Consider the following 27,213-nt stretch of genomic DNA (forward strand, 5'->3'; position numbering starts at 1 on the left):
ATAGAGAGGGGATGGACGGTAATGGCATCGCCTACAGAGAGTGGATGGACGGTAATGGCACCGGCTATAGAGAGGGGATGGACGGTAATGGCACCGGCTATAGAGAGGGGATGGACGGTAATGGCATCGCCTACAGAGAGGTAATGGACGGTAATGGCAGCAGCTATAGAGAGGGGATGTACGGTAATGGCATCGGCTATAGAGAGGGGATGGACGGCAATGGCACCCCATGTGGCCAGCTCCTGCAACAGAACATAATTTCTGGTATTTTTCTTTGTTTTCTAGAAAGCTGCATTTCTGGCGTCTGGGATCAGGGACATGGAGACCGGGGAGCTGTTCCCTGAGCACGTTCAGAGCATGAATGCCTACCTGGGGTAAGTACTGTGTCCAGTGACCTCAGAGGGAGAAGCGGTGGATTATACTGTCCTTGTATCTGTCAGGGAGAGATCTGCCACAGATCCTCACACACAGCCCGATAAATTGCCGCCCGTTCTGCAGATTTCATGCTGTGGTTTTTGGTACAGAAATGTAAGACTAGACAGGCAGCTGGGAATGCAACAACAACGGCCTATAAGCACTAAGGCTCCAGAACTCTAACTTTATGGAGGAATACGAGGATTCGCTAAACCAACTGGTCAGGAACAGCCGGGTCATGTCCCCCCCCCCCCCCCCGCTCCCTGTCCTGGTTTCCTGTTACGGTGTTCCTGTCCTGTGTTCCTGTTCTGAGTTCCTGTATTCCCTGTCCTGTTCCTGTATTCCCTATCCTGGTTCCCTGTTGCGGTGTTCCTGTCCTGTGTTCCTGTTCTGAGTTCCTGTATTCCCTGTCCTGTTCCTGTATTCCCTATCCTGGTTCCCTGTTGCGGTGTTCCTGTCCTGTGTTCCTGTATTCCCTATCCTGGTTCTTGTGTTCCTGGTACAGAAATGTAAGACTAGACAGGCAGCTGGGAATGCAACAACAACGGCCTATAAGCAAAGAGGCTCCAGAACTCCAACTTTATGGAGGAATACGAGGATTTGCTAAACCAACTGGTCAGGAACAGCCGGGTCATGTCCCCCCCCCCCCCCTTATCTATATGTACTGGTATGTGCGTGTGCAGCATCTGCTGCTTATCTATATCTATATGATTATTAGGTTTCACTACAAAAAGGGGAAGAAAAATTTTATAAAACAATTGAGTCTGGGAAGCTGAAGCTTAACATGGATGACAATGACCAATGTCTGATCACAATGATTGCATATCCTAATCACATGTCCTGATCACAACGATCACATATCCAGATCGCATATCCTGATCACAATGATCCCAGATGCCGATGACACATCCCGATCACATGTCCTGATGACGCACCTGGGGTGAGAATCCATCTCTTCTAAGATGAAGGTCACCTGGAAACCCCATTAGGGCAGAGTTGAAGGCCGGCTGCTCTGCTGTCTGCCACGTTTCGTACCTGTATTGTTCTGGTCATCGTTGTAGTTATAGGGTAATATAAGCTGCCATCTTTTTCTGCTTCTTATTTTACGTTAATGTTTTCTAGGGCGAGACCTATTAGCAGAGCTCTGGATCTCGGGGCCGATATCGTAATCACTGGAAGATGTGTAGACAGCAGCCTGGTACTGGGACCTCTAATACACTCTGTATGTATCTGTATTGGGGTATATTGTGTATATATTGGGATATATTGTGTATATATTGGGGTATATTGTGTATATATTGGGGTATATTGTGTATATATTGGGGTATATTGTGTATATATTGGGGTATATTGTGTATATATTGGGGTATATTGTGTATATATTAGGGCAGGGGTACTCAACAACTTTTAGTGAAGGTCCACTTACCGGGGTCTATAGTCAGGTGAAGGTCCGAGCTGAACATCGTTTCACAAACGTTCAACTATTTACATACAGAATTGCTGCTTATTAGCTGGAAAACTGGCATTTTTTCTCTCTCACCAGCCCTTTGATATAAGGTACAAAGGGGGTGACTGCCCTGGTAGTATATAGCCCCCCCTGTTGCTCCCCCAGTAGTGTATAGCCCCCCTGTGAGCTCTCCCCCAGTAGTGTATAGCCCCCTGTTACTCCCCCAGTAGTATATAGCCCCCCGTGCTCTCCCCCTGTAGTATATAGCCCCCCTGTGAGCCCCCTGCAGTAGTATATAGCCCCCCTGTGAGCTCCCCCAGTAGTATATAGCACCCCTGTGCTCTCCCAATGTTGTATAAAGCCCCCTGTGAGGTCCCCCCAGTAGTATATATAGGCCCCATGTGCTCTCCCCCCAGTAGTATATAGCCCCCCTGTGCTCTCCCCCTGTAGTATATAGCCCCTGTGATCTCCCCCCAGTAGTATATAGCCCCCCTGTGCTCTCCCCCTGTAGTATATAGCCCCCTGTGATCTCCCCCCAGTAGTATATAGCCCCCTGTGCTCTCCCCCTGTAGTATATAGCCCCCTGTGAGGTCCCCCCAGTAGTATATATCCCCCCTGTGCTCTCCCACAGTAGTATATAGCCCCCTGTGATCTCCCCCCAGTAGTATATAGCCCCCTGGGCTCTCCCCCTGTAGTATATAGCCCCCTGTGAGGTCCCCCCAGTAGTATATAGGCCCCCTGTGCTCTCCCCCATTAGTATATAGCCCCCTGTGCTCTCCCTCTGTAGTATATAGCCCCCTGTGCTCTCCCCCCAGTAGTATATAGCCCCCCCCTGTGCTCTCCCACAGTAGTATATAGCCCCCCCTGTGATCTCCCCCCAGTAGTATATAGCCCCCCTGTGCTCTCCCCCTGTAGTATATAGCCCCCTGTGATCTCCCCCCAGTTGTATATAGGCCCCCTGTGCTCTCCCCCTGTAGTATATAGCCCCCCGTGAGGTCCCCCCAGTAGTATATAGCTCCTCTGTGCTTTCCCACAGTAGTATATAGCCCCCTGTGATCTCCCCCCAGTAGTATATAGCCCCCTGTAATCTCCCCCTGTAGTATATAGCCCCCTGTGCTCTCCCCCTGTAGTATATAGCCCCCTGTGAGGTCCCCCCAGTAGTATATAGGCCCCCTGTGCTTTCCCCCCCAGTAGTATATAGCCCCCTGTGCTCTCCCTCTGTAGTATATAGCCCCCTGTGAGGTCCCCCCAGTAGTATATAGCTCCTCTGTGCTTTCCCACAGTAGTATATAGCCCCCTGTGATCTCCCCCCAGTAGTATATAGCCCCCTGTAATCTCCCCCTGTAGTATATAGCCCCCTGTGCTCTCCCCCTGTAGTATATAGCCCCCTGTGAGGTCCCCCCAGTAGTATATAGACTCCCTGTGCTCTCCCCCCAGTAGTATATAGGCCCCCTGTGCTCTCCCCCTGTAGTATATAGCCCCCTGTGAGGTCCCCTCAGTAGTATATAGCTCCTCTGTGCTTTCCCACAGTAGTATATAGCCCCCTGTGATCTCCCCCCAGTAGTATATAGCCCCCTGTAATCTCCCCCTGTAGTATATAGCCCCCTGTGCTCTCCCCCTGTAGTATATAGCCCCCTGTGAGGTCCCCCCAGTAGTATATAGGCTCCCTGTGCTCTCCCCCCAGTAGTATATAGGCCCCCTGTGCTCTCCCCCTGTAGTATATAGCCCCCTGTGAGGTCCCCCCAGTAGTATATAGCCCCCCTGTGCTCTCCCCCAGTAGTATATAGCCCCCTGTGATCTCCCCCCAGTAGTATATAGCCCCCTGTGCTCTCCCCCTGTAGTATATAGCCCCCTGTGTTCTCCCCCTGTAGTATATAGCCCCCTGTGAGGTCCCCCCAGTAGTATATAGGCCCCCTGTGCTCTCCCCCCAGTAGTATATAGCCCCCCTGTGCTCTCCCACAGTAGTATATAGCCCCCTGTGATCTCCCCCTGTAGTATATAGCCCCCCTGTGCGCTCTACCCTTATAGATGGCCCCCAGACAAAAAAAAAACAAACAAACCCCAACTCACCTAGCACCTCGCTCCCCCGCTGTCTTCTCTTCTCCTGTCGGTCCAGCCCCCGGCTGATGCGCGCTCTGTAGGGATGTCCTGGGGATTCCCCAGCAGAGCGCACACCAGTGACCTCAGTGTACGCTGCCGGACGGCACTTCCGGTAGAGCAGGCTGACGGCGTACACTGCGGTCACTGGTGGGCGCTCTGCTGGGGAATCCCCGGGACATCCCTACAGAGCGCGTGTCAGCCGGGGACCGGACCGGACCCCAGACCCACAGGCGTACTGCAACCTAAGGAAAGTATGCCTATGGGGCGGGAGGCAGTGCGGTCGGGAGCGGGACCTCCTAACCGTCCCGGAACAGACCGGATCCGGGGCGGTTTGGAGGTCTGACCAGGGGTCCGGACAGCTGGCCTCCGCGGGGGGGTTGTACAGAGAAGACTCAGCCCATAAAGAGTTAACACTAAATAGGACGTTGCTGAGAGAGGCCTGGCCACTAGGCGGCGCCATTCACCAGTGTACTCATAGGTGCCAGAAAACGACTGGAAAATATAAACTAATCTAAGAGTTATACCTTCACAACGGCCGAGCTTCCCGGGATAGAAGAAGAACAATGTGACTGGACAATAAGTGTAAGGACTTTACTGAGCTCCTTCCGGACGTTACAGCTGTAATTAGAGATTTCTCTGACAGATTATTGAAGCCAAAGCCGGGAATGGATGTGAAAAGAGGAGAAATCTCAGTCTTTGCTTTATGACCTGTTCCCGATGTAAAGTCTGTTCCTGGCTTTGGCTTCACAAATCTGTCAGATAATCTCTCTGTGTAATGGCAGCCTTAGTGTCTTTCCTTGTATTTTCTTTCTCCTGGGATTGAGTTTTATCTGTTTGTGCCGTCATATATCCGACGCATTTCTCACATGTAATTCCAAAAAACAACAAATTCTTCAATGATGATGATGGTTTATTTGTTTTCTTCTTCTTTTTTTCTTCTCTAGTTTGGTTGGAAGAGGAATGACTTTGACCTCCTTGCTGCCGGGAGGTGAGTCTTACCATTCAGTGTAATGGAGAATAAAGACACAAGCCATTTTTGCAGAGAAGTCTGTGACTTTTCTCCTCTTACTCAGCGTCGTGGCTTTCGGCCCTAACTGCATGGAGCAACATGTGTCCTCTTTTTCCTTCCTCCCTGCAGTATACATCTGGCCACTAGAGGGGGCGTGTGCACACTGCTCTGTGTTCTAATTACTCTGCACCTGTGGCTTAGCCATGTAAGGAGGCTTCTTGCACATGTGCTCTGCCTGGGCGGCAAGGTCCTGCAGTCCTGCTAAGGTGTTTGTGCATTTGCTCTGGAAAAGCGTTCCTGTATTCCCTGTCCTGGTTCCTGTGTCCCTGTTATGGTGTCCCTGTCCTGTGTTCCTGTATTCCCTGTCCTGGTTCCTGGTTCCCTGTTACGGTGTTCCTGTCCTGGTTCCTGTGTCCCTGTTATGGTGTCCCTGTCCTGTGTTCCTGTATTCCCTGTCCTGGTTCCTGGTTCCCTGTTGCGGTGTTCCTGTCCTGTTCCTGTATTCCCTGTCCTGTTCCTGGTTCCCTGTTGCGGTGTTCCTTTCTTGTTCCTGTATTCCCTGTCCTGTTCCTGTGTCCCTGTTGCAGTGTTCCTGTCCTGTTCCTGTATTCCCTGTCCTGTTCCTGTGTCCCTGTTGCGGTGTTCCTGTCCTGTTCCTGTATTCCCTGTCCTGTTCCTGGTTCCCTGTTGCGGTGTTCCTTTCTTGTTCCTGTATTCCCTGTCCTGTTCCTGTGTCCCTGTTGCGGTGTTCCTATCCTGTTCCTGTATTCCCTGTCCTGGTTCCTGTGTCCCTGTTGCGGTGTTCCTATCCTGTTCCTGTATTCCCTGTCCTGGTTCCTGTGTCCCTGTTGCGGTGTTCCTGTCCTGTGTTCCTGTATTCCCTGTCCTGGTTCCTGGTTCCCTGTTGCGGTGTTCCTATCCTGTTCCTGTATTCCCTGTCCTGGTTCCTGGTTCCCTGTTGCGGTGTTCCTATCCTGTTCCTGTATTCCCTGTCCTGGTTCCTGGTTCCCTGTTGCGGTGTTCCTATCCTGTTCCTGTATTCCCTGTCCTGGTTCCTGTGTCCCTGTTGCGTTGTTCCTGTCCTGTTCCTGTATTCCCTGTCCTGGTTCCTGGTTCCCTGTTGCGGTGTTCCTATCCTGTTCCTGTATTTCCTGTCCTGGTTCCTGGTTCCCTGTTGCGGTGTTCCTGTCCTGTTCCTGTATTCCCTGTCCTGGTTCCTGTGTCCCTGTTGCGGTGTTCCTGTCCTGTTCCTGTATTCCCTGTCCTGTTCCTGTGTCCCTGTTGCGGTGTTCCTATCCTGTTCCTGTATTCCCTGTCCTGGTTCCTGTGTCCCTGTTGCGGTGTTCCTGTCCTGTTCCTGTATTCCCTGTCCTGTTCCTGTGTCCCTGTTGCGGTGTTCCTATCCTGTTCCTGTATTCCCTGTCCTGGTTCCTGGTTCCCTGTTGCGGTGTTCCTGTCCTGTGTTCCTGTATTCCCTGTCCTGGTTCCTGGTTCCCTGTTGCGGTGTTCCTGTCCTGTTCCTGTATTCCCTGTCCTGTTCCTGTGTCCCTGTTGCGGTGTTCCTGTCCTGTTCCTGTATTCCCTGTCCTGTTCCTGTGTCCCTGTTGCGGTGTTCCTATCCTGTTCCTGTATTTCCTGTCCTGGTTCCTGGTTCCCTGTTGCAGTGTTCCTGTCCTGTTCCTGTATTCCCTGTCCTGGTTCCTGGTTCCCTGTTGCGGTGTTCCTGTCCTGTTCCTGTATTCCCTGTCCTGTTCCTGTGTCCCTGTTGCGGTGTTCCTTTCCTGTTCCTGTATTCCCTGTCCTGTTCCTGTGTCCCTGTTGCGGTGTTCCTTTCCTGTTCCTGTATTTCCTGTCCTGGTTCCTGTGTCCCTGTTGCGGTGTTCCTGTCCTGTTCCTGTATTCCCTGTCCTGTTCCTGTGTCCCTGTTGCGGTGTTCCTTTCCTGTTCCTGTATTCCCTGTCCTGTTCCTGTGTCCCTGTTGCGGTGTTCCTGTCCTGTTCCTGTATTCCCTGTCCTGTTCCTGGTTCCCTGTTGCGGTGTTCCTATCCTGTTCCTGTATTTCCTGTCCTGTTCCTGGTTCCCTGTTGCGGTGTTCCTATCCTGTTCCTGTATTCCCTATCCTGGTTCCCTGTTGCGGTGTTCCTGTCCTGTTCCTGTATTCCCTGTCCTGTTCCTGGTTCCCTGTTGCGGTGTTCCTATCCTGTTCCTGTATTTCCTGTCCTGGTTCCTGGTTCCCTGTTGCGGTGTTCCTATCCTGTTCCTGTATTTCCTGTCCTGGTTCCTGGTTCCCTGTTGCGGTGTTCCTGTCCTGTTCCTGTATTCCCTGTCCTGGTTCCTGTGTCCCTGTTGCGGTGTTCCTGTCCTGTTCCTGTATTCCCTGTCCTGTTCCTGTGTCCCTGTTGCGGTGTTCCTATCCTGTTCCTGTATTCCCTGTCCTGGTTCCTGGTTCCCTGTTGCGGTGTTCCTATCCTGTTCCTGTATTCCCTGTCCTGGTTCCTGGTTCCCTGTTGCGGTGTTCCTGTCCTGTGTTCCTGTATTCCCTGTCCTGGTTCCTGGTTCCCTGTTGCGGTGTTCCTGTCCTGTTCCTGTATTCCCTGTCCTGTTCCTGTGTCCCTGTTGCGGTGTTCCTGTCCTGTTCCTGTATTCCCTGTCCTGTTCCTGTGTCCCTGTTGCGGTGTTCCTGTCCTGTTCCTGTATTCCCTGTCCTGTTCCTGTGTCCCTGTTGCGGTGTTCCTATCCTGTTCCTGTATTCCCTGTCCTGTTCCTGTGTCCCTGTTGCGGTGTTCCTTTCCTGTTCCTGTATTTCCTGTCCTGGTTCCTGTGTCCCTGTTGCGGTGTTCCTGTCCTGTTCCTGTATTCCCTGTCCTGTTCCTGTGTCCCTGTTGCGGTGTTCCTTTCCTGTTCCTGTATTCCCTGTCCTGTTCCTGTGTCCCTGTTGCGGTGTTCCTGTCCTGTTCCTTTATTTCCTGTCCTGGTTCCTGGTTCCCTGTTGCGGTGTTCCTGTCCTGTTCCTGTATTCCCTGTCCTGTTCCTGTGTCCCTGTTGCGGTGTTCCTATCCTGTTCCTGTATTCCCTGTCCTGGTTCCTGGTTCCCTGTTGCGGTGTTCCTATCCTGTTCCTGTATTCCCTGTCCTGGTTCCTGGTTCCCTGTTGCGGTGTTCCTGTCCTGTGTTCCTGTATTCCCTGTCCTGGTTCCTGTGTCCCTGTTGCGGTGTTCCTGTCCTGTTCCTGTATTCCCTGTCCTGTTCCTGGTTCCCTGTTGCGGTGTTCCTGTCCTGTTCCTGTATTCCCTGTCCTGGTTCCTGGTTCCCTGTTGCGGTGTTCCTGTCCTGTTCCTGTATTCCCTATCCTGGTTCCCTGTTGCGGTGTTCCTGTCCTGTTCCTGTATTCCCTGTCCTGTTCCTGTGTCCCTGTTGCGGTGTTCCTTTCCTGTTCCTGTATTCCCTGTCCTGTTCCTGTGTCCCTGTTGCGGTGTTCCTTTCCTGTTCCTGTATTTCCTGTCCTGGTTCCTGGTTCCCTTTTGCGGTGTTCCTTTCCTGTTCCTGTATTCCCTGTCCTGGTTCCCTGTTGCGGTGTTCCTGTCCTGTTCCTGTATTCCCTGTCCTGGTTCCTGGTTCCCTGTTGCGGTGTTCCTGTCCTGTTCCTGTATTCCCTGTCCTGGTTCCTGGTTCCCTGTTGCGGTGTTCCTGTCCTGTTCCTGTATTCCCTGTCCTGTTCCTGTGTCCCTGTTGCGGTGTTCCTGTCCTGTTCCTGTATTCCCTGTCCTGTTCCTGGTTCCCTGTTGCGGTGTTCCTGTCCTGTTCCTGTATTCCCTGTCCTGTTCCTGGTTCCCTGTTACGGTGTTCCTGTCCTGGTTCCTGGTTCCCTGTTGCGGTGTTCCTGTCCTGTTCCTGTATTTCCTGTCCTGGTTCCTGGTTCCCTGTTGCGGTGTTCCTGTCCTGTTCCTGTATTCCCTGTCCTGGTTCCTGGTTCCCTGTTGCGGTGTTCCTGTCCTGTTCCTGTATTCCCTGTCCTGTTCCTGTGTCCCTGTTGCGGTGTTCCTGTCCTGTTCCTGTATTCCCTGTCCTGTTCCTGGTTCCCTGTTGCGGTGTTCCTGTCCTGTTCCTGTATTCCCTGTCCTGTTCCTGTGTCCCTGTTGCGGTGTTCCTATCCTGTTCCTGTATTTCCTGTCCTGGTTCCTGGTTCCCTGTTGCGGTGTTCCTGTCCTGTTCCTGTATTCCCTGTCCTGTTCCTGTGTCCCTGTTGCGGTGTTCCTATCCTGTTCCTGTATTTCCTGTCCTGGTTCCTGGTTCCCTGTTGCGGTGTTCCTATCCTGTTCCTGTATTTCCTGTCCTGTTCCTGTGTCCCTGTTGCGGTGTTCCTTTCTTGTTCCTGTATTCCCTGTCCTGTTCCTGTGTCCCTGTTGCGGTGTTCCTGTCCTGTTCCTGTATTTCCTGTCCTGGTTCCTGGTTCCCTGTTGCGGTGTTCCTGTCCTGTTCCTGTATTCCCTGTCCTGTTCCTGGTTCCCTGTTGCGGTGTTCCTGTCCTGTTCCTGTATTCCCTGTCCTGTTCCTGTGTCCCTGTTGCGGTGTTCCTGTCCTGTTCCTGTATTCCCTGTCCTGGTTCCTGGTTCCCTGTTGCGGTGTTCCTATCCTGTTCCTGTATTCCCTGTCCTGGTTCCTGTGTCCCTGTTGCGGTGTTCCTATCCTGTTCCTGTATTCCCTGTCCTGGTTCCTGTGTCCCTGTTGCGGTGTTCCTGTCCTGTTCCTGTATTCCCTGTCCTGTTCCTGGTTCCCTGTTGTGGTGTTCCTGTCCTGTTCCTGTATTTCCTGTCCTGGTTCCTGGTTCCCTGTTGCAGTGTTCCTTTCCTTTTCCTGTATTTCCTGTCCTGGTTCCTGGTTCCCTGTTGCGGTGTTCCTTTCCTGTTCCTGTATTCCCTGTCCTGTTCCTGGTTCCCTGTTGCGGTGTTCCTATCCTGTTCCTGTATTCCCTGTCCTGGTTCCTGTGTCCCTGTTGCGGTGTTCCTATCCTGTTCCTGTATTTCCTGTCCTGGTTCCCTGTTACAGTGTTCCTGTCCTGTTCCTGTATTCCCTGTCCTGGTTCCTGTGTCCCTGTTGCGGTGTTCCTATCCTGTTCCTGTATTCCCTGTCCTGGTTCCTGTGTCCCTGTTGCGGTGTTCCTATCCTGTTCCTGTATTCCCTGTCCTGGTTCCCTGTTACAGTGTTCCTGTCCTGTTCCTGTATTCCCTGTCCTGGTTCCTGTGTCCCTGTTGCGGTGTTCCTATCCTGTTCCTGTATTCCCTGTCCTGGTTCCTGTGTCCCTGTTGCGGTGTTCCTATCCTGTTCCTGTATTCCCTGTCCTGGTTCCTGTGTCCCTGTTGCGGTGTTCCTGTCCTGTTCCTGTATTCCCTGTCCTGTTCCTGGTTCCCTGTTGTGGTGTTCCTGTCCTGTTCCTGTATTTCCTGTCCTGGTTCCTGGTTCCCTGTTGCAGTGTTCCTTTCCTTTTCCTGTATTTCCTGTCCTGGTTCCTGGTTCCCTGTTGCGGTGTTCCTTTCCTGTTCCTGTATTCCCTGTCCTGTTCCTGGTTCCCTGTTGCGGTGTTCCTATCCTGTTCCTGTATTCCCTGTCCTGGTTCCTGTGTCCCTGTTGCGGTGTTCCTATCCTGTTCCTGTATTCCCTGTCCTGGTTCCCTGTTACAGTGTTCCTGTCCTGTTCCTGTATTCCCTGTCCTGGTTCCTGTGTCCCTGTTGCGGTGTTCCTATCCTGTTCCTGTATTCCCTGTCCTGGTTCCTGTGTCCCTGTTGCGGTGTTCCTGTCCTGTTCCTGTATTCCCTGTCCTGGTTCCTGGTTCCCTGTTGTGGTGTTCCTGTCCTGTTCCTGTATTCCCTGTCCTGGTTCCTGGTTCCCTGTTGCAGTGTTCCTGTCCTGTTCCTGTATTTCCTGTCCTGGTTCCTGTGTCCCTGTTGCGGTGTTCCTGTCCTGTTCCTGTATTCCCTGTCCTGTTCCTGGTTCCCTGTTGCGGTGTTCCTGTCCTGTTCCTGTATTTCCTGTCCTAGTTCCTGTGTCCCTGTTGCGGTGTTCCTTTCCTGTTCCTGTATTTCCTGTCCTGGTTCCTGGTTCCCTGTTGTGGTGTTCCTGTCCTGTTCCTGTATTTCCTGTCCTGGTTCCTGGTTCCCTGTTGCGGTGTTCCTGTCCTGTTCCTGTATTCGCTGTCCTGGTTCCTGTGTCCCTGTTGCGGTGTTCCTATCCTGTTCCTGTATTCCCTGTCCTGGTTCCCTGTTACAGTGTTCCTGTCCTGTTCCTGTGTTCCCGCTGTGGTGTCCTTGTTCCCTGGAGTTCCTGCTGTCTAATCCTGCGTTCCCTGTTGCTTCCAGTATACCTGAGTGTTCCTGTCCTGAGTGTGAACCTGACCCAACCTGTGTTTGCACCTGCTACCGTTCCTGCATCTAGTTACCCTCTTTGTGTGACCTGCACCTGTGTCTTGGTTCCCAGCATCTGTCCCCTGCATCCGTTACTTTCATCCGGTGTGTCCTTTTTGCAACACGGGTGGTGATCTCCACCATCAGGAGTATCTCTGGAATAACAGAGGATACGCTCAGACATCACCCTTAGGGACTCACGTCCGCTGATCCTGACATGTATATATTATATAGAGTATATCCTTTTATATACAGTCCATTGTTATATATATATAGTCCATTGTCTTATATATATTATATAGACTGTTGTTATATATATATATATATATATATATATATATATTATATAGTGTCTATTGTTATATATATTGTATAGAGTCTATTGTTTTATATATTATATATACTCTGTTGTTTTATATATTATATAGAGTCTATTGTTTTATAAATATTATACAGTGTCTATTGTCTTTGAGTTGGATACTGACTGAAGGGGCCACTCAATATGTTAAGTTAATACTGTTGTGTCCCTAGTTCCTGGGCAGACCGTTGTGTCCGCAGTTCCTGGGCAGACCGTTGTGACCGCAGTTCCTGGGCAGACCATTGTGTCCGCAGTTCCTGGGCAGACCGTTGTGACCGCAGTTCCTGGGCAGACCGTTGTGACCGCAGTTCCTGGGCAGACCATTGTGTCCCTAGTTCCTGGGCAGACCATTGTGTCCGCAGTTCCTGGGCAGACCGTTGTGTCCCTAGTTCCTGGGCAGACCATTGTGTCCGCAGTTCCTGGGCAGACTGTTGTGTCCCTAGTTTCTGGGCAGACCATTGTGTCCCTAGTTCCTGGGCAGACCGTTGTGTCCGCAGTTCCTGGGCAGACCGTTGTGTCCGCAGTTCCTGGGCAGACCGTTGTGTCCCTAGTTCCTGGGCAGACCGTTGTGACGCTAGTTCCTGGGCAGACCGTTGTGTCCCTAGTTCCTGGGCAGACCGTTGTGACGCTAGTTCCTGGGCAGACCGTTGTGTCCGCAGTTCCTGGGCAGACCATTGTGTCCGCAGTTCCTGGGCAGACCATTGTGTCCGCAGTTCCTGGGCAGACCGTTGTGACGCTAGTTCCTGGGCAGACTGTTGTGTCCGCAGTTCCTGGGCAGACCGTTGTGACGCTAGTTCCTGGGCAGACCGTTGTGTCCGCAGTTCCTGGGCAGACCGTTGTGTCCCTAGTTCCTGGGCAGACCGTTGTGTCCGCAGTTCCTGGGCAGACCGTTGTGTCCGCAGTTCCTGGGCAGATTGTTGTTTCCGTAGTTTCTGGGCAGACCGTTGTGTCCGCAGTTCCTGGGCAGACCGTTGTGTCCGCAGTTCCTGGGCAGACCGTTGTGTCCGCAGTTCCTGGGCAGACCGTTGTGTCCGCAGTTCCTGGGCAGACCGTTGTGTCCGCAGTTCCTGGGCAGACTGTTGTGTCCCTAGTTCCTGGGCAGACCATTGTGTCCCTAGTTCCTGGGCAGACCATTGTGTCCGCAGTTCCTGGGCAGACTGTTGTGTCCCTAGTTTCTGGGCAGACCGTTGTGTCCCTAGTTCCTGGGCAGACCGTTGTGTCCCTAGTTCCTGGGCAGACCGTTGTGACGCTAGTTCCTGGGCAGACCGTTGTGTCCGCAGTTCCTGGGCAGACCATTGTGTCCGCAGTTCCTGGGCAGACTGTTGTGTCCGCAGTTCCTGGGCAGACCGTTGTGACGCTAGTTCCTGGGCAGACCGTTGTGACGCTAGTTCCTGGGCAGACTGTTGTGTCCGCAGTTCCTGGGCAGACCGTTGTGACGCTAGTTCCTGGGCAGACCGTTGTGTCCGCAGTTCCTGGGCAGACCGTTATGTCCGCAGTTCCTGGGCAGACCGTTGTGTCCGCAGTTCCTGGGCAGACCGTTGTGTCCCTAGTTCCTGAGCAGACCGTTGTGTCCGCAGTTCCTGGGCAGACCGTTGTGTCCGCAGTTCCTGGGCAGATTGTTGTTTCCGTAGTTTCTGGGCAGACCGTTGTGTCCGCAGTTCCTGGGCAGACTGTTGTTTCCGTAGTTTCTGGGCAGACCGTTGTGTCCGCAAATCCTGGGCAGACCGTTGTGACGCTAGTTCCTGGGCAGACCGTTGTGACGCTAGTTCCTGGGCAGACTGTTGTGTCCGCAGTTCCTGGGCAGACCGTTGTGTCCGCAAATCCTGGGCAGACCGTTGTGACGCTAGTTCCTGGGCAGACCGTTGTGTCCGCAGTTCCTGGGCAGACCATTGTGTCCGCAGTTCCTGGGCAGACTGTTGTGTCCCTAGTTCCTGGGCAGACCGTTGTGACGCTAGTTCCTGGGCAGACTGTTGTGTCCGCAGTTCCTGGGCAGACCGTTGTGTCCGCAAATCCTGGGCAGACCGTTGTGACGCTAGTTCCTGGGCAGACCGTTGTGACGCTAGTTCCTGGGCAGACTGTTGTGTCCGCAGTTCCTGGGCAGACCGTTGTGTCCGCAGTTCCTGGGCAGACTGTTGTGTCCGCAGTTCCTGGGCAGACCGTTGTGTCCGCAGTTCCTGGGCAGATTGTTGTTTCCGCAGTTTCTGGGCAGACCGTTGTGTCCGCAGTTCCTGGGCAGACTGTTGTGTCCCTAGTTTCTGGGCAGACCATTGTGTCCCTAGTTCCTGGGCAGACCGTTGTGTCCGCAGTTCCTGGGCAGACCGTTGTGTCCCTAGTTCCTGGGCAGACCATTGTGTCCCTAGTTCCTGGGCAGACCGTTGTGTCCGCAGTTCCTGGGCAGACCGTTGTGTCCGCAGTTCCTGGGCAGACCGTTGTGTCCGCAGTTCCTGGGCAGACCATTGTGTCCCTAGTTCCTGGGCAGACAGTTGTTTCCGTAGTTCCTGGGCAGACCGTTGTGTCCGCAGTTCCTGGGCAGACCGTTGTGACGCTAGTTCCTGGGCAGACCGTTGTGTCCGCAGTTCCTGGGCAGACCATTGTGTCCGCAGTTCCTGGGCAGACCATTGTGTCCCTAGTTCCTGGGCAGACCGTTGTGTCCGCAGTTCCTGGGCAGACCGTTGTGTCCGCAGTTCCTGGGCAGACCGTTGTGTCCGCAGTTCCTGGGCAGACCGTTGTGACGCTAGTTCCTGGGCAGACCGTTGTGACGCTAGTTCCTGGGCAGACCGTTGTGACGCTAGTTCCTGGGCAGACCGTTGTGTCCGCAGTTCCTGGGCAGACCGTTGTGTCCGCAGTTCCTGGGCAGACCGTTGTGTCCGCAGTTCCTGGGCAGACCGTTGTGTCCGCAGTTCCTGGACAGACCGTTGTGTCTCCATCGTGCAGACAATACATGTATACTGTGTAGTTTTATAGAAGTTTTTTTTTTTTTTTTGCAAGGTTCCTTTTGTTACTTATTTTAGAATTGTATTTGAATGACACAAAAAAAAAAAATTGCAAAAAAAACGTATAGCCTTTAATTCATCGTGGTGCCGAGTTACTAACTTGTACTTCATGTTCCCGACAGTCTTGCCGGACATCTTATTGAATGTGGAGCCCAGTGCACTGGAGGGATATACACTGACTGGCATCTTGTACCTGACTGGTAAGATGGATCACATATATATATATATTCTCCTTCACCTCTTCACCTATTATCTTCTATTTAAAAAAATTGACGCATCATGAAGATGATACTTACCCCTCAGAGTTACTCTTCAGACTTTACTAAACATCGGTAAGTAATGTAAGTCTGTGATTGGCTGCTCTCTATGCACTGACCTCCTCGGAAGCCTGTGATTGGCTGCTGAGTATGCACTGACCTCCTATGAAGCCTGTGATTGGCTGCTCTCTATGCACGGACCTCCTATGAAGCCTGTGATTGGCTGCTCTCTATGCACGGACCTCCTATGAAGCCTGTGATTGGCTGCTCTCTATGCACGGACCTCCTATGAAGCCTGTGATTGGCCGCTCTCTATGCACGGACCTCCCGGGAGCCTGTGATTAGCCGCTCTCTATGCACGGACCTCCCGGGGAGTCTGTGATTGGCTGCTCTCTATGCACAGACCTCCTGGGGAGCCTGTGATTGGCCGCTCTCTATGCTCTGACCTCCTATGAAGCCTGTGATTGGCCGCTCTCTGTGCACTGACCTCCCGGGAGCCTGTGATTGGCCGCTCTCTATGCACGGACCTCCCGGGGAGCCTGTGATTGGCCCATCTCTATGCACGGACCTCCCGGGGAGCCTGTGATTGGCCGCTCTCTATGCACGGACCTCCTGGGGAGCCTGTGATTGGCCGCTCTCTATGCACGGACCTCCTGGGGAGCCTGTGATTGGCCGCTCTCTATGCACGGACCTCCCGGGGAGCCTGTGATTGGCCGCTCTCTATGCACGGACCTCCCGGGGAGCCTGTGATTGGCCGCTCTCTGTGCACGGACCTCCTGGGGAGCCTGTGATTGGCCGCTCTCTGTGCACTGACCTCCTGGGGAGCCTGTGATTGGCCGCTCTCTATGCACGGACCTCCCGGGGAGCCTGTGATTGGCCGCTCTTTATGCACAGACCTCCTGGGGAGCCTGTGATTGGCCGCTCTCTGTGCACTGACCTCCTGGGGAGCCTGTGATTGGCCGCTCTCTATGCACGGACCTCCTGGGGAGCCTGTGATTGGCCGCTCTCTATGCACGGACCTCCTGGGGAGCCTGTGATTGGCCACTCTCTATGCACGAACCTCCTGGAGAGCTTGTGATTGGCTGCTCTCTATGCACGGACCTCCCGGGGAGCCTGTGATTGGCCGCTCTCTATGCACGGACCTCCTGGGGAGCCTGTGATTGGCCGCTCTCTATGCACGGACCTCCTGTGAAGCCTGTGATTGGCCGCTCTCTATGCACGGACCTCCCGGGGAGCCTGTGATTGGCCGCTCTCTGTGCACGGACCTCCTGCCGAGCCTGTGATTGGCTGCTCTCTGTGCACGGACCTCCCGGGGAGCCTGTGATTGGCCGCTCTCTATGCACGGACCTCCTGGGAAGCCTGTGATTGGCCGCTCTCTATGCACGGACCTCCCGGGAGCCTGTGATTGGCCGCTCTCTATGCACGGACCTCCTGGGGAGCCTGTGATTGGCCGCTCTCTATGCACGGACCTCCCGGGGAGCCTGTGATTGGCCGCTCTCTATGCACGGACCTCCTGGGGAGCCTGTGATTGGCCGCTCTCTGTGCACGGACCTCCTGGGGAGCCTGTGATTGGCCACTCTCTGTGCACGGACCTCCTGGGAAGCCTGTGATTGGCTGCTCTCTATGCACGGACCTCCTGGGGATCCTGTGATTGGCCGCTCTCTATGCACTGACCTCCTGGGGAGCCTGTGATTGGCCGCTCTCTATGCACGGACCTCCTGGGGATCCTGTGATTGGCTGCTCTCTATGCACGGACCTCCTGGGGATCCTGTGATTGGCCGCTCTGTATGCACTGACCTCCTGGGGAGCCTGTGATTGGCCGCTCTCTATGCACGGACCTCCTGGGGAGCCTGTGATTGGCCGCTCTGTATGCACGGACCTCCCGGGGAGCCTGTGATTGGCCGCTCTCTATGCACGGACCTCCTGGGGAGCCTGTGATTGGCCGCTCTCTATGCACGGACCTCCTGGGAAGCCTGTGATTGGCTGCTCTCTATGCACGGACCTCCTGGGAAGCCTGTGATTGGCCGCTCTCTATGCACGGACCTCCCGGGGAGCCTGTGATTGGCTGCTCTCTATGCACGGACCTCCCGGGGAGCCTGTGATTGGCCGCTCTCTATGCACGGACCTCCCGGGGAGCCTGTGATTGGCCGCTCTCTATGCACGGACCTCCCGGGGAGCCTGTGATTGGCCGCTCTCTATGCACGGACCTCCTGGGGAGCCTGTGATTGGCTGCTCTCTATGCACGGACCTCCTGGGGAGCCTGTGATTGGCCGCTCTCTATGCACGGACCTCCTGGGGAGCCTGTGATTGGCCGCTCTCTATGCACGGACCTCCTGGGGAGCCTGTGATTGGCTGCTCTCTATGCACGGACCTCCGGGTGAGAGGTGTAGAGACTCTGTGCGTCTTTTCCTCTGTAGCTTGCAGTGATACTTGCTGTTCTGTTGCATCGGAGCCGTCCCTCCTCATGGATCTGCCGGCCGTATATGAGCCATTCCATCCAAACTGAACCTTTCGTAACACCCGTAACACCTAGTTAAACATTTTTTTAACAGCTAATTAAAAAAAAATGCAATTCAACCACAAAAGTTATAAATATACATTAAGGGTACAAACACACACGACGTATACGCAGCAGAAACGCAGCAGATTAGATCTAAACAACTGAACACGGCATCAAATCTGCTGCGTATACGCTGTGTGTGTTTGTACCCTAAGACCCTTAATGTATATTTATAACTTTAGTGTTTAAATTGCAGTTTTACTAGGTTTATCTAGGTGTTACGGGTGTTACCAAAGGTTCAGTTTGGATGGAATGGCCCATATATATCTCAGCCCTTGGCCGCCACCGATGTGTACTGTACTCTATGGGCTTTCTTCCTGAACGTTTTTGGTTTTGGATATAACTTTTGACATCTAATCTGCTGTGTCAGATACTTTACTGTAAATGAGGTCTGATGGCCGCTCGGGGATTTGCAATATGGCCGCCGTGCTGTCTGTCTGACCCCAATATGAACAAAAGAACACAGAACGTTGTGGTGTCTCATGGATCTTTGTGTTATAACGTTCTGTACATGAGATAATCCATAGGAGCGGCCGCTCTGAGCAGTTTATGTGACTTTTGTGTGGATGACCCCCCCCCCCCCCCCAATAACTGCACCTGGTAATGACCGGCTATGTGTAACCAGACGCCATGACAATTACTACATGTGTATATACTGGCATCTCCCAGCCCAATCGCAGGTAATGAGGGCACCCGTATCATGGCAGCTGTCACATACAGAAGGCTCCTCACCCCACAGCCGCAGCACAGAGGTAGTTGAGCCTTGCTCTGTCTGGGCCCCCGACCTACCGCCTGTTGTTTGCCAATCACATGATAGTCGACACAACTGCTGCAACCAAAAGAAGCGAAATTAGTCGGCAGGAATACTGGTCCTGATGATTCTATCCTATATATGTATATATATGTATATATATATATACCTGAGTGATGTGTGATGACTTGTATCTTCCTTCAGGCATAATATCGGCTTCCCCATTGTGGAGTCCACGGCTGATGGAAAGTTCACCATCTCCAAGCCTCGGGATACTGGAGGACTCCTCTCTTTCGGCACAGTGGCGGAACAGCTGGTCTATGAGATTGGAGATCCGGAGCATTATATCCTTCCTGACGTCTCCTGTGACTTCTCCAATGTCTCTATAAGTGAAGTTCAAGGTACGCAGACGCAGACACACAGACGCAGAGGCGCAGACGCAGACACACAGACGCAGAGGCGCAGACGCAGACACACAGACAGCTTCACTCAGACGCAGACACATAGACACATAGACGCAGAGGCGCAGACACAGACGCGCAGACTCAGACACACAGACAGCTTCACACAGACACAGACGCGCAGACACAGAGACGCAGACTCAGACACACAGACGCAAAGGCGCAGACACAGACACACAGACGCGCAGACACAGAGACGCAGACGCGCAGACACAGAGACGCAGAGGCGCAGACACAGACACACAGACGCGCAGACACAGAGACGCAGATGCAGACACACAGACAGCTTCACACAGACGCAGACGCAGACAAACAGACGCAGACACAGACAGCTTCACGCAGACACACAGACGCAGACACACAGACGGCTTCACGCAGACGCAGACACACAGACGGCTTCACGCAGACGCAGAGACACAGACGCAGACACACAGACGGCTTCACGCAGACGCAGAGACGCAGACGCACAGACACAGACGCAGGCGCAGACACACAGACCACGCAGACACACAGACGCAGACACACAGACGGCTTCACGCAGACGCAGACACACAGACGGCTTCACGCAGACGCAGACACACAGACGCAGACACACAGACGCAGACACACAGACACAGACACACAGACGCAGACACACAGACGGCTTCACGCAGACGCAGACGCACAGACGCAGGCGCAGACACACAGACCACGCAGACACACAGACGCAGACACACAGACGGCTTCACGCAGACGCACAGACGCAGACACACAGACGCAGGCGCAGACACACAGACCACGCAGACACACAGACAGGCTACACAGACAGCTTCTTGGCTTCCTCGATTCCACATACATATTTTAAAGGGGTACGCCGAAGACAAGAAAGAAGTTCAGTACATTGCTTTAATAAAAGTTAATCAAATATAGATTAAATAACTTAATATAAAAAGTTATTAAATTAAAATAAAGTTCTTCTGGTGCCTGGAAGTAGTAAGGGAGACGCGGCCCTCCCTGCTGCCACCACCCATAGTGTCAGCTACAGGCGGGCTACAATCCATGGAGTTCTCTAACGCTGCTGAGGAGCGGTATACATAGCAGGGGGGTGTTGTATACTCTTATATACAGTACACAGGGTGGGGGGGGCTGCCCGAGCAATTGCTGTGTCTCCCGGCAGCCTCTTCACAGTGGGCAGTGATTCCTGTCAATGATTCCTGTATTTAAGAATATACAGCACACAGAGGAACAAAACCCCCTGCTCTGTATAGTGCTGTGTATTACCAAATAAAAAAAAAAGTTTTTCTTTAACCTCTTAAGGACCCATGACGTACCAGTACGCGGGTCCTTTAAGAGGGCGCCGCGGACCGGCCGCATGCGATCGGGAGAGATGGCCTGCAGAAATACACTGCAGGCCATCTCTCCCTGTCGGTATGGGGGGTTGTTAACACCCCCCCCCCCCCCCCCCCATGCTGACGATCGCCGCTATTGGCTTATCAGTGCAGATCAGCCAATAGCAGCGATCGGAACCTTTCCGGGCCATCAGTGACCCGATGACCCGGAACAAATGGCGGTCGGTGTAAAAAGTAATGGTGGTCACGGTGCCACCGGCCCGATTGCCGTGATCAGCCGGCCGGTACTGACCGGCCATTCAAGGCGATGAAAGTCCCCAAAAGTTATAAATACCTGCTCCGGACCCCTCAGCTAGGTAGCTGAGGGGTCCAGAGCAGGTATTTGTACATTACTCACCTGTCCCGGGGTCCTGATCGGCGTCTTCCGGGTTCGCGGTGTCCTCGTCTTCTGGTCGGGTCTTCGGCTCCTTCCGTGACGTCCCGTTCGGCTTTTTTCGGCTCCAGCGTCGTCTTTTTTGGGATTTTGCGCTCTGCTGCCCTCTAGCGGTTGATATGTGTAATACACTTATCAGCAGCTATAGGGATGTTCAGTATGTAATAAAGTTTTTTTTTTTTTTTTTTTCCAAATTTTTTTTTTTATATTCTCCGCAGCCTATCGCCGCTGAGTGTTGATCAGCATCGCACGAAAGTGCGCTGCTAATCAGCAACTCCTCCTTTTTGGTCGTAGGGTGTTTTTTTTTTCTATATCCTACTTCCACGGTCTGCTGATAAGTGCCGAACATAAGTGCGGCATTTATCAGCAACACCATTTTTGGCGTAGTTTTTTTTTTATACTTACTGTAAAAAACACGTAAAAAACACTACATTACACCACACTACACTGAATAAAGTTTGACACTACACCACTACATACCCCATATACTAGTCCCCATATAAAGATGGCCCCCAGGGTGTTTTCGGCGTCAGAGGGATACGTTATTATTGCCTCCGACACCAAAACAGCCAGTGAGGATGAATGGGGGGATCCTTCTTTCCTCCATTCATCCTCATCCTCATCATCCAATGACGTATCTGGGGGTAGTGTAGCGTACGCTGCCCCCCAGACACGTCTTTTCTGCCAGTACCGTCCCAATAAGAGATGACGGTATGGTGTAAAATTCTCCAAACTCTGTGAGCGTACCTCAGGGTACACTTACAGATTTAGGGTACGTGCACACTGCGGAATGGCGACGGATAACCCTCTGTGCATTCCGCAGCTGGCACCCGCCGGCGGACTGATGCGGGCGCATGTCTCCACCCGTTTCATAGACTCCATGTTATGCACGGGGGGATTCCGTCGTCCGTCAAAAGAATGAATACGTTGGACGGAGAGCGGAATCCGCCCGTGCATAGAATGGAGTCTATGACACGGACGGAGACGCGCGCCTGCATCACTCCGCCGGTGGGTGCCAACTGCGGAATGCACAAAGGGTTATCCTTCGCCATTCCGCAGTGTGCACGTACCCTTAGAGTGTATGTAGGAAGGGACACCCCAGATGCCCCCACAATGCCCCCCCCATCCTCGGAGTTAGTGGGGACATCGTCCGGGAACTGATCTTCCCACTGCTGGATAAAGGTCACCACCTGTATGGGGATAACTTTTATAGCAGCACCCCCTCTTCTGGTCCCTCGCTGCCCGAGCTACTGTAGTTTGCGGCACGATCCGAAAATATCAGAAGCCGTAATAGAGCCCTAATATTTAGCAGCCATGGAGCGGACCCAGCGCTTCTGGATATGAAGGACCCCGTATCGCACCAGGACAACATTTTCCAGGTGACGTCCCCCACACTGGAGAACGGGAGACCCCAGAAGAAGTACAGAGTGTGGCGTAACAGGGGGATCAGGAAGGACACCATTCTCCAGTGTGACGCCTGTCCTGATCACCCCGGCCTCTGCATACTGGATCGCTCCAAGGCGCACCACACGTCATTGGGGTTCTACATTATCTAAATTCTGTCCCTTATTCCTATTTCAGGGGTCACGTTGGTCCGGGGATTATTCTGATCGCCATTATGGAGTCGGGAAGGAATTTTTCCCCAGTGATGAGGCTACTGTCGTCTGCCTCACGAGGGTTTTTTGCCTTCCTCTGGATCAACACAGGTTGAATTTGATGGACACCTGTCATTTCCAACCTTATAAACTAATAATTGGCCTAATACCCCCAAATAAATTAGAATTGTCCCTTTTCCCCAGCTAAGTAGGTATGGCTGCCATTCCCATTAGAGGAGGCCATGATTACAAAGCCTCTGTGCGGCCAGGACAGTAGAAACCCCCCACAAGTGACCCCATTCTGGAAACTACACCCCATAAGGAATCTAACAAGGGGGGCAGCGGGGATATGACCCCCTAGTGACGGCCACATTTGGGACGTGAAAATGAAAAAAATGGTAGTTTTTATTTTCACGGCACATGTTCTACATATGTGCCCGTCACCAGTGGGGTCCATATGCTCACTGCACCCCTCGTTAGATTCCTTGAGGGGTGTAGTTTCCAGAATGGGGTCACATGTGAGGAGTGTCCAGTGTTTTGGCAGCACGAGGGCTCTGTAAATGCGACATGGCCTCCATCCTCCATTCCAGTGAAATCCAGCTTCCAAAAGCCAATTGGCGTTCCTTCCCTTTGGAGGTTCGTCCTGCGCCCCCTTGGCACTTTATCGCCACATGTGGGGTATTTCTGTACTCGGGAGAAACTGCACTACATGTTTTGTGTTTTTTTTTTTTTCCTCTTATCCCTTTGTGAAAATGAAAAATTGAAGGCTAGAACAACGTTTTAGTGTAAAAAATACTTTTTTCTTTTTTCACGCCACATTGTTCGGAAAATCTGTGAAGCACCTGTGGGGTCCAGATGCTCACCGCACCCCTTGTTACATTCCTTGAGGGGTGTAGTTTTCTAAATGGAGTCCCTTTAGGGGTGTTTTTTAGGTTTTGGCACCCCAGAGCCTCTGCCAACCTGAAGTGGTACAGTCAGAAATGACCAAATATAACGGAGCCATTGAAATTCACTAGGCGCTCCCTTATATCTGAGGCTTGTGGTTGCGTCAAATAGCGCAATAGGGCCACATATGGGGTATTTCTATAAACTGCAGAAACGGGGCAATCAATATTGGGGTGCATTTCTCTGGTAATAGGTTTATAATTATAAATATTACAATAAAATCTCTGCACAGAAAATTAAAATTTTCACATTTCTTACACACTTAGCTTTTATTTCTGTGACTCCCCTAAAGGGTTAAAAAACTTTCTGGATGTGCCTTTGAGTTTGGGGGGTGCAGTTTCTGAAATGGGGTGCTTCGTGGGGCTTTCTAACATACAGGCCCCTCAAATACACTTTAAACCTGAACAGGTCCCTAAAAATATCTGATTCTGAAATTTTACAGAAAATTTGGAAATTTGCTGCTAATGTTTTACGCTTCCTATTGTCTAAAAAAAATGAAAGATAGTTTAATAAATGCGGCCAACATAAAGTAGACATGTTGCTAATGCTATTTAATATATCATTTATGTGGCATAACCATTTTCTGTATAAGCAGAAAAGTTTTAAAGTTGGAAAAATGCATTTTTTCACAATTTTTCACGCTATTTTGGTTTTTTTCATAAAGATTCGTTATAAGTATCGACTCCAATTTACCAGAAATGTAAAGTACAATATGTCACGAGAAAACAGTCTCAGAATCAGCCGGATAGGTAAAAGCATCCCGAAGTTATTAATGACTAAAGTGACACAGGTTATTTTCATAAAATTTGCTCCAGTCCTTAATTAAGGCCATTTCAGGCTCTGTCCTTAAGGGGTTAAACAGTCACTGTCGTATTTTATTTTATTTTTTTTTTTTTTGCAGAAATCAATAGTCCAGGCAATTTTAAGAAACTTTGTAATTGGGCTTATTAGCCAAATCTGCCATTATCTGCATTTAAAAAGCCTTTTCCCAGGTCCCCCCCCCCCCTCCCTCCTCTTTTCCATCCACTGCAAAAAATCAGGAAATTGTGACTTGTTGCATCAGACGTCCCCAGTCTGTAGAGAGGGGAGGAGGAAGGAGGGAGTTAGTCAGCAGCAGAAAGCAGATAACAGAGGATTACAGGCAGCTGGGTGACAGCTGTAATCAGAGCTCAGAGAGGTCAGTGCTGACTGTCAGAGGAGATAGAGGGTGAGGTATTTGTAGATTAACTCTTTGTTGTCCTGTTTTGGTCTTTTCTTTAGCTCTCTCCATAGGAGAACAATGAAGACAGGGGGGAGAGCTTCAAACTGCTTTTTCATGATAAAAATGCATTTTTCGGCTAATAAACCCAAATACAAAGTTTCTTAAAATCGCCTGGACTATTGATTTCTGCACAAAAAATTCACAACAGTTTAACCCCTTAACGACAAAGGGCGTATACTTACGCCCTGTTGCAGTTAAGGACGTTCAGAGCGGGGCTGCGCGGCGCCCCTGCTCTTAACCGCGGCTGTCCCGGGTGCCGCTTGTAGCCCGGGACCGCAGGTATTAGTGGGCACGGTCTGATCGCCGTGCCCGCTAATACAGTAATCAGATGCAGCTGTCAAACATGACAGCTGCATCCGATTACCAGATTCAGCTGTTCCCTGGTGTCTAGTGGCGGAGATCCCTGCTCCGGGACGTTATCCCGGAGGAGCGATCTCCGTAACTGAAGCCGGCCGGGGACCGCTCCAAGATGGCGCCGTCCCCGGCTCGGCACTCGTTTGTTATCGGCTGCAGCAGGCGAAAGCATCAGAGTGCCGATCTCATTGATCTTTGCTGTGTATCTTTACAGCAAAGATCTCAATGAGAGATCAAAGTGTATATACTAGAAGTCCCCCAGGGGGAATAACCCTAACCCCAGGGGGGGAATAACCCTAACCCCAGGGGGGGAATAACCCTAACCCCAGGGGGGGAATAACCCTAACCCCAGGGGGGGAATAACCCTAACCCCAGGGGGGGAATAACCCTAACCCCAGGGGGGGAATAACCCTAACCCCAGGGGGGGAATAACCCTAACCCCAGGGGGGGAATAACCCTAACCCCAGGGGGGGAATAACCCTAACCCCAGGGGGGAGAATAACCCTAACCCCAGGGGGGAGAATAAGCCTAACCCCAGGAGGAACAACCCTAACCCCAGGGGGGGAATAACCCTAACCCCAGGGGGGGAATAACCCTAACCCCAGGGGGGGAATAACCCTAACCCCAGGGGGGGAATAACCCTAACCCCAGGAGGAATAACCCTAACCCCAGGGGGGGAATAACCCTAACCCCAGGGGGGGAATAACCCTAACCCCAGGGGGGGAATAACCCTAACCCCAGGAGGGGAATAACCCTAACCCCAGGAGGGGAATAACCCTAACCCCAGGGGGGGAATAACCCTAACCCCAGGAGGAATAACCCTAACCCCAGGGGGGGAATAACCCTAACCCCAGGGGGGGAATAACCCTAACCCCAGGAGGGGAATAACCCTAACCCCAGGAGGGGAATAACCCTAACCCCAGGGGGGAATAACCCTAACCCCAGGAGGAATAACCCTAACCCCAGGGGGGGAATAACCCTAACCCCAGGGGGAATAACACTAACCCCAGGGGGGGAATAACCCTAACCCCAGGGGGGGAATATCCCTAACCCCAGGAGGAATAACCCTAACCCCAGGGGGGGAATAACCCTAACCCCAGGAGGAATAACCCTAACCCCAGGGGGAATAACCCTAACCCCAGGGGGAATAACCCTAACCCCAGGGGGGGAATAACCCTAACCCCAGGGGGGAATAACCCTAACCCCAGGGGGGGAATAACCCTAACCTCAGGGGGGGAATAACCCTAACCCCAGGAGGAATATCCCTAACCCCGGGGGGAATAACCCTAACCCCAGGGGGGGGAATAACCCTAACCCCAGGGGGGAATAACCCTAACCCCAGGGGGGAATAACCCTAACCCCAGGGGGGGGAATAACTATAACCCCAGGGGGGGGATAACCCTAACCCCAGGGGGGGAATAACCCTAGCCCAAGGGGGGGAATAACCCTAACCCCAGGGGGGCTTCTAGTATATGTGTAAAAAAATAAATAAAGTGTTGTCAATAAAAATCCCCTCCCCTAATAAAAGTCTGAATCACCCCCCTTTTTCCAGGTTATAAATAAAAATAAATAAATAAATAAACATGTTTGCTATCGCCGCGTACGTAATCGCCCGAACTATTAATTAATCACATTCCTGATCTCGCACGATAAACGGCGTCAGCGCAAAAAAATCCCAAAGTGCAAAATTGCACATTTTTGGTCGCATCAAATCCAGAGAAATTGTAATAAAAGCGATCAAAAAGTCGTATATGCGCAATCAAGGTACCGATAGAAAGAACACATCATGGCGCAAAAACTGACACCTGACACAGCCCCATAGACCGAAGGATAAAAGCGCTATAAGCCGGGAATGGAGCGATTGTAAGGGACGTATATTCGGTAACAATGGTTTGAATTTCTTACATCAGATACAATATAAGTTATACATGTTATATATCGTTGTAATCGTAATGACTTGAGGAACATATATAACAAGTCAGTTTTACCCCAGGGCGAATGGCGTAAAAACACATTTCCCCCAAATAAACAAAATGCGTTTTTTTTTCAATTTCACCACACTTTTATTTTTTCCTGGTTTCGCAGTGTACTTTATGCAAAAATTCAGCCGTCATTGGGAAGTACAATTAGTGACGCAAAAAATAAGGGCTCATGTGAGTTTCTAGGTGGAAAAATTCAAGTGCTATGTAGTATGGCCTAATATACACAAGGAGGGAAAACCGAAAACGCAAAAACGAAAATGGGCCCCGTCCTTAAGGGGTTAAAGTGTCACTGTCATTTAATCTTTTTTTTTTTTTTTTTTTTTTTTTTTTTTCAGAAATCAATAGTCCAGGCGATTTTAAGAAACTTTTTATTTGGGTTTATTAGCCGAAAAAAGCATTTTTATCATCAAAAAGCAGTTTGAAGCTCTCCCCCATCTTCATTATTTTCTATGGAGAGGGGAGAGGTTGAGGGAGATGAGGCACCAAAACAGGACAACAAAGAGTTAATTTACAGCTACATCACCGGCTATCTCCACTGACCTCTCTGACCTCTGAATACCGGCTTTCA

At 51.8% G+C, this 27,213-nt stretch overlaps 1 protein-coding gene across 1 annotated transcript in view; it reads left to right on the forward strand.

The window, feature by feature from the left end:
- The window catches only part of LOC138797917 (uncharacterized), a 199,809-nt gene that overhangs the window by 45,562 nt on the left and 127,034 nt on the right, over positions 1-27,213 (forward strand). Inside the window, exons 6-10 of the mRNA XM_069978720.1 lie at positions 286-374; positions 1,537-1,636; positions 4,906-4,949; positions 14,841-14,918; positions 18,491-18,687. Of these exons, the coding sequence (XP_069834821.1) occupies positions 286-374; positions 1,537-1,636; positions 4,906-4,949; positions 14,841-14,918; positions 18,491-18,687 (508 nt within the window). The remainder of the gene's footprint in view (positions 1-285; positions 375-1,536; positions 1,637-4,905; positions 4,950-14,840; positions 14,919-18,490; positions 18,688-27,213) is intronic.

This window comes from Dendropsophus ebraccatus, chromosome 7 (genome assembly GCF_027789765.1).
Source record: "Dendropsophus ebraccatus isolate aDenEbr1 chromosome 7, aDenEbr1.pat, whole genome shotgun sequence".
Taxonomy (NCBI): domain Eukaryota; kingdom Metazoa; phylum Chordata; class Amphibia; order Anura; family Hylidae; genus Dendropsophus; species Dendropsophus ebraccatus.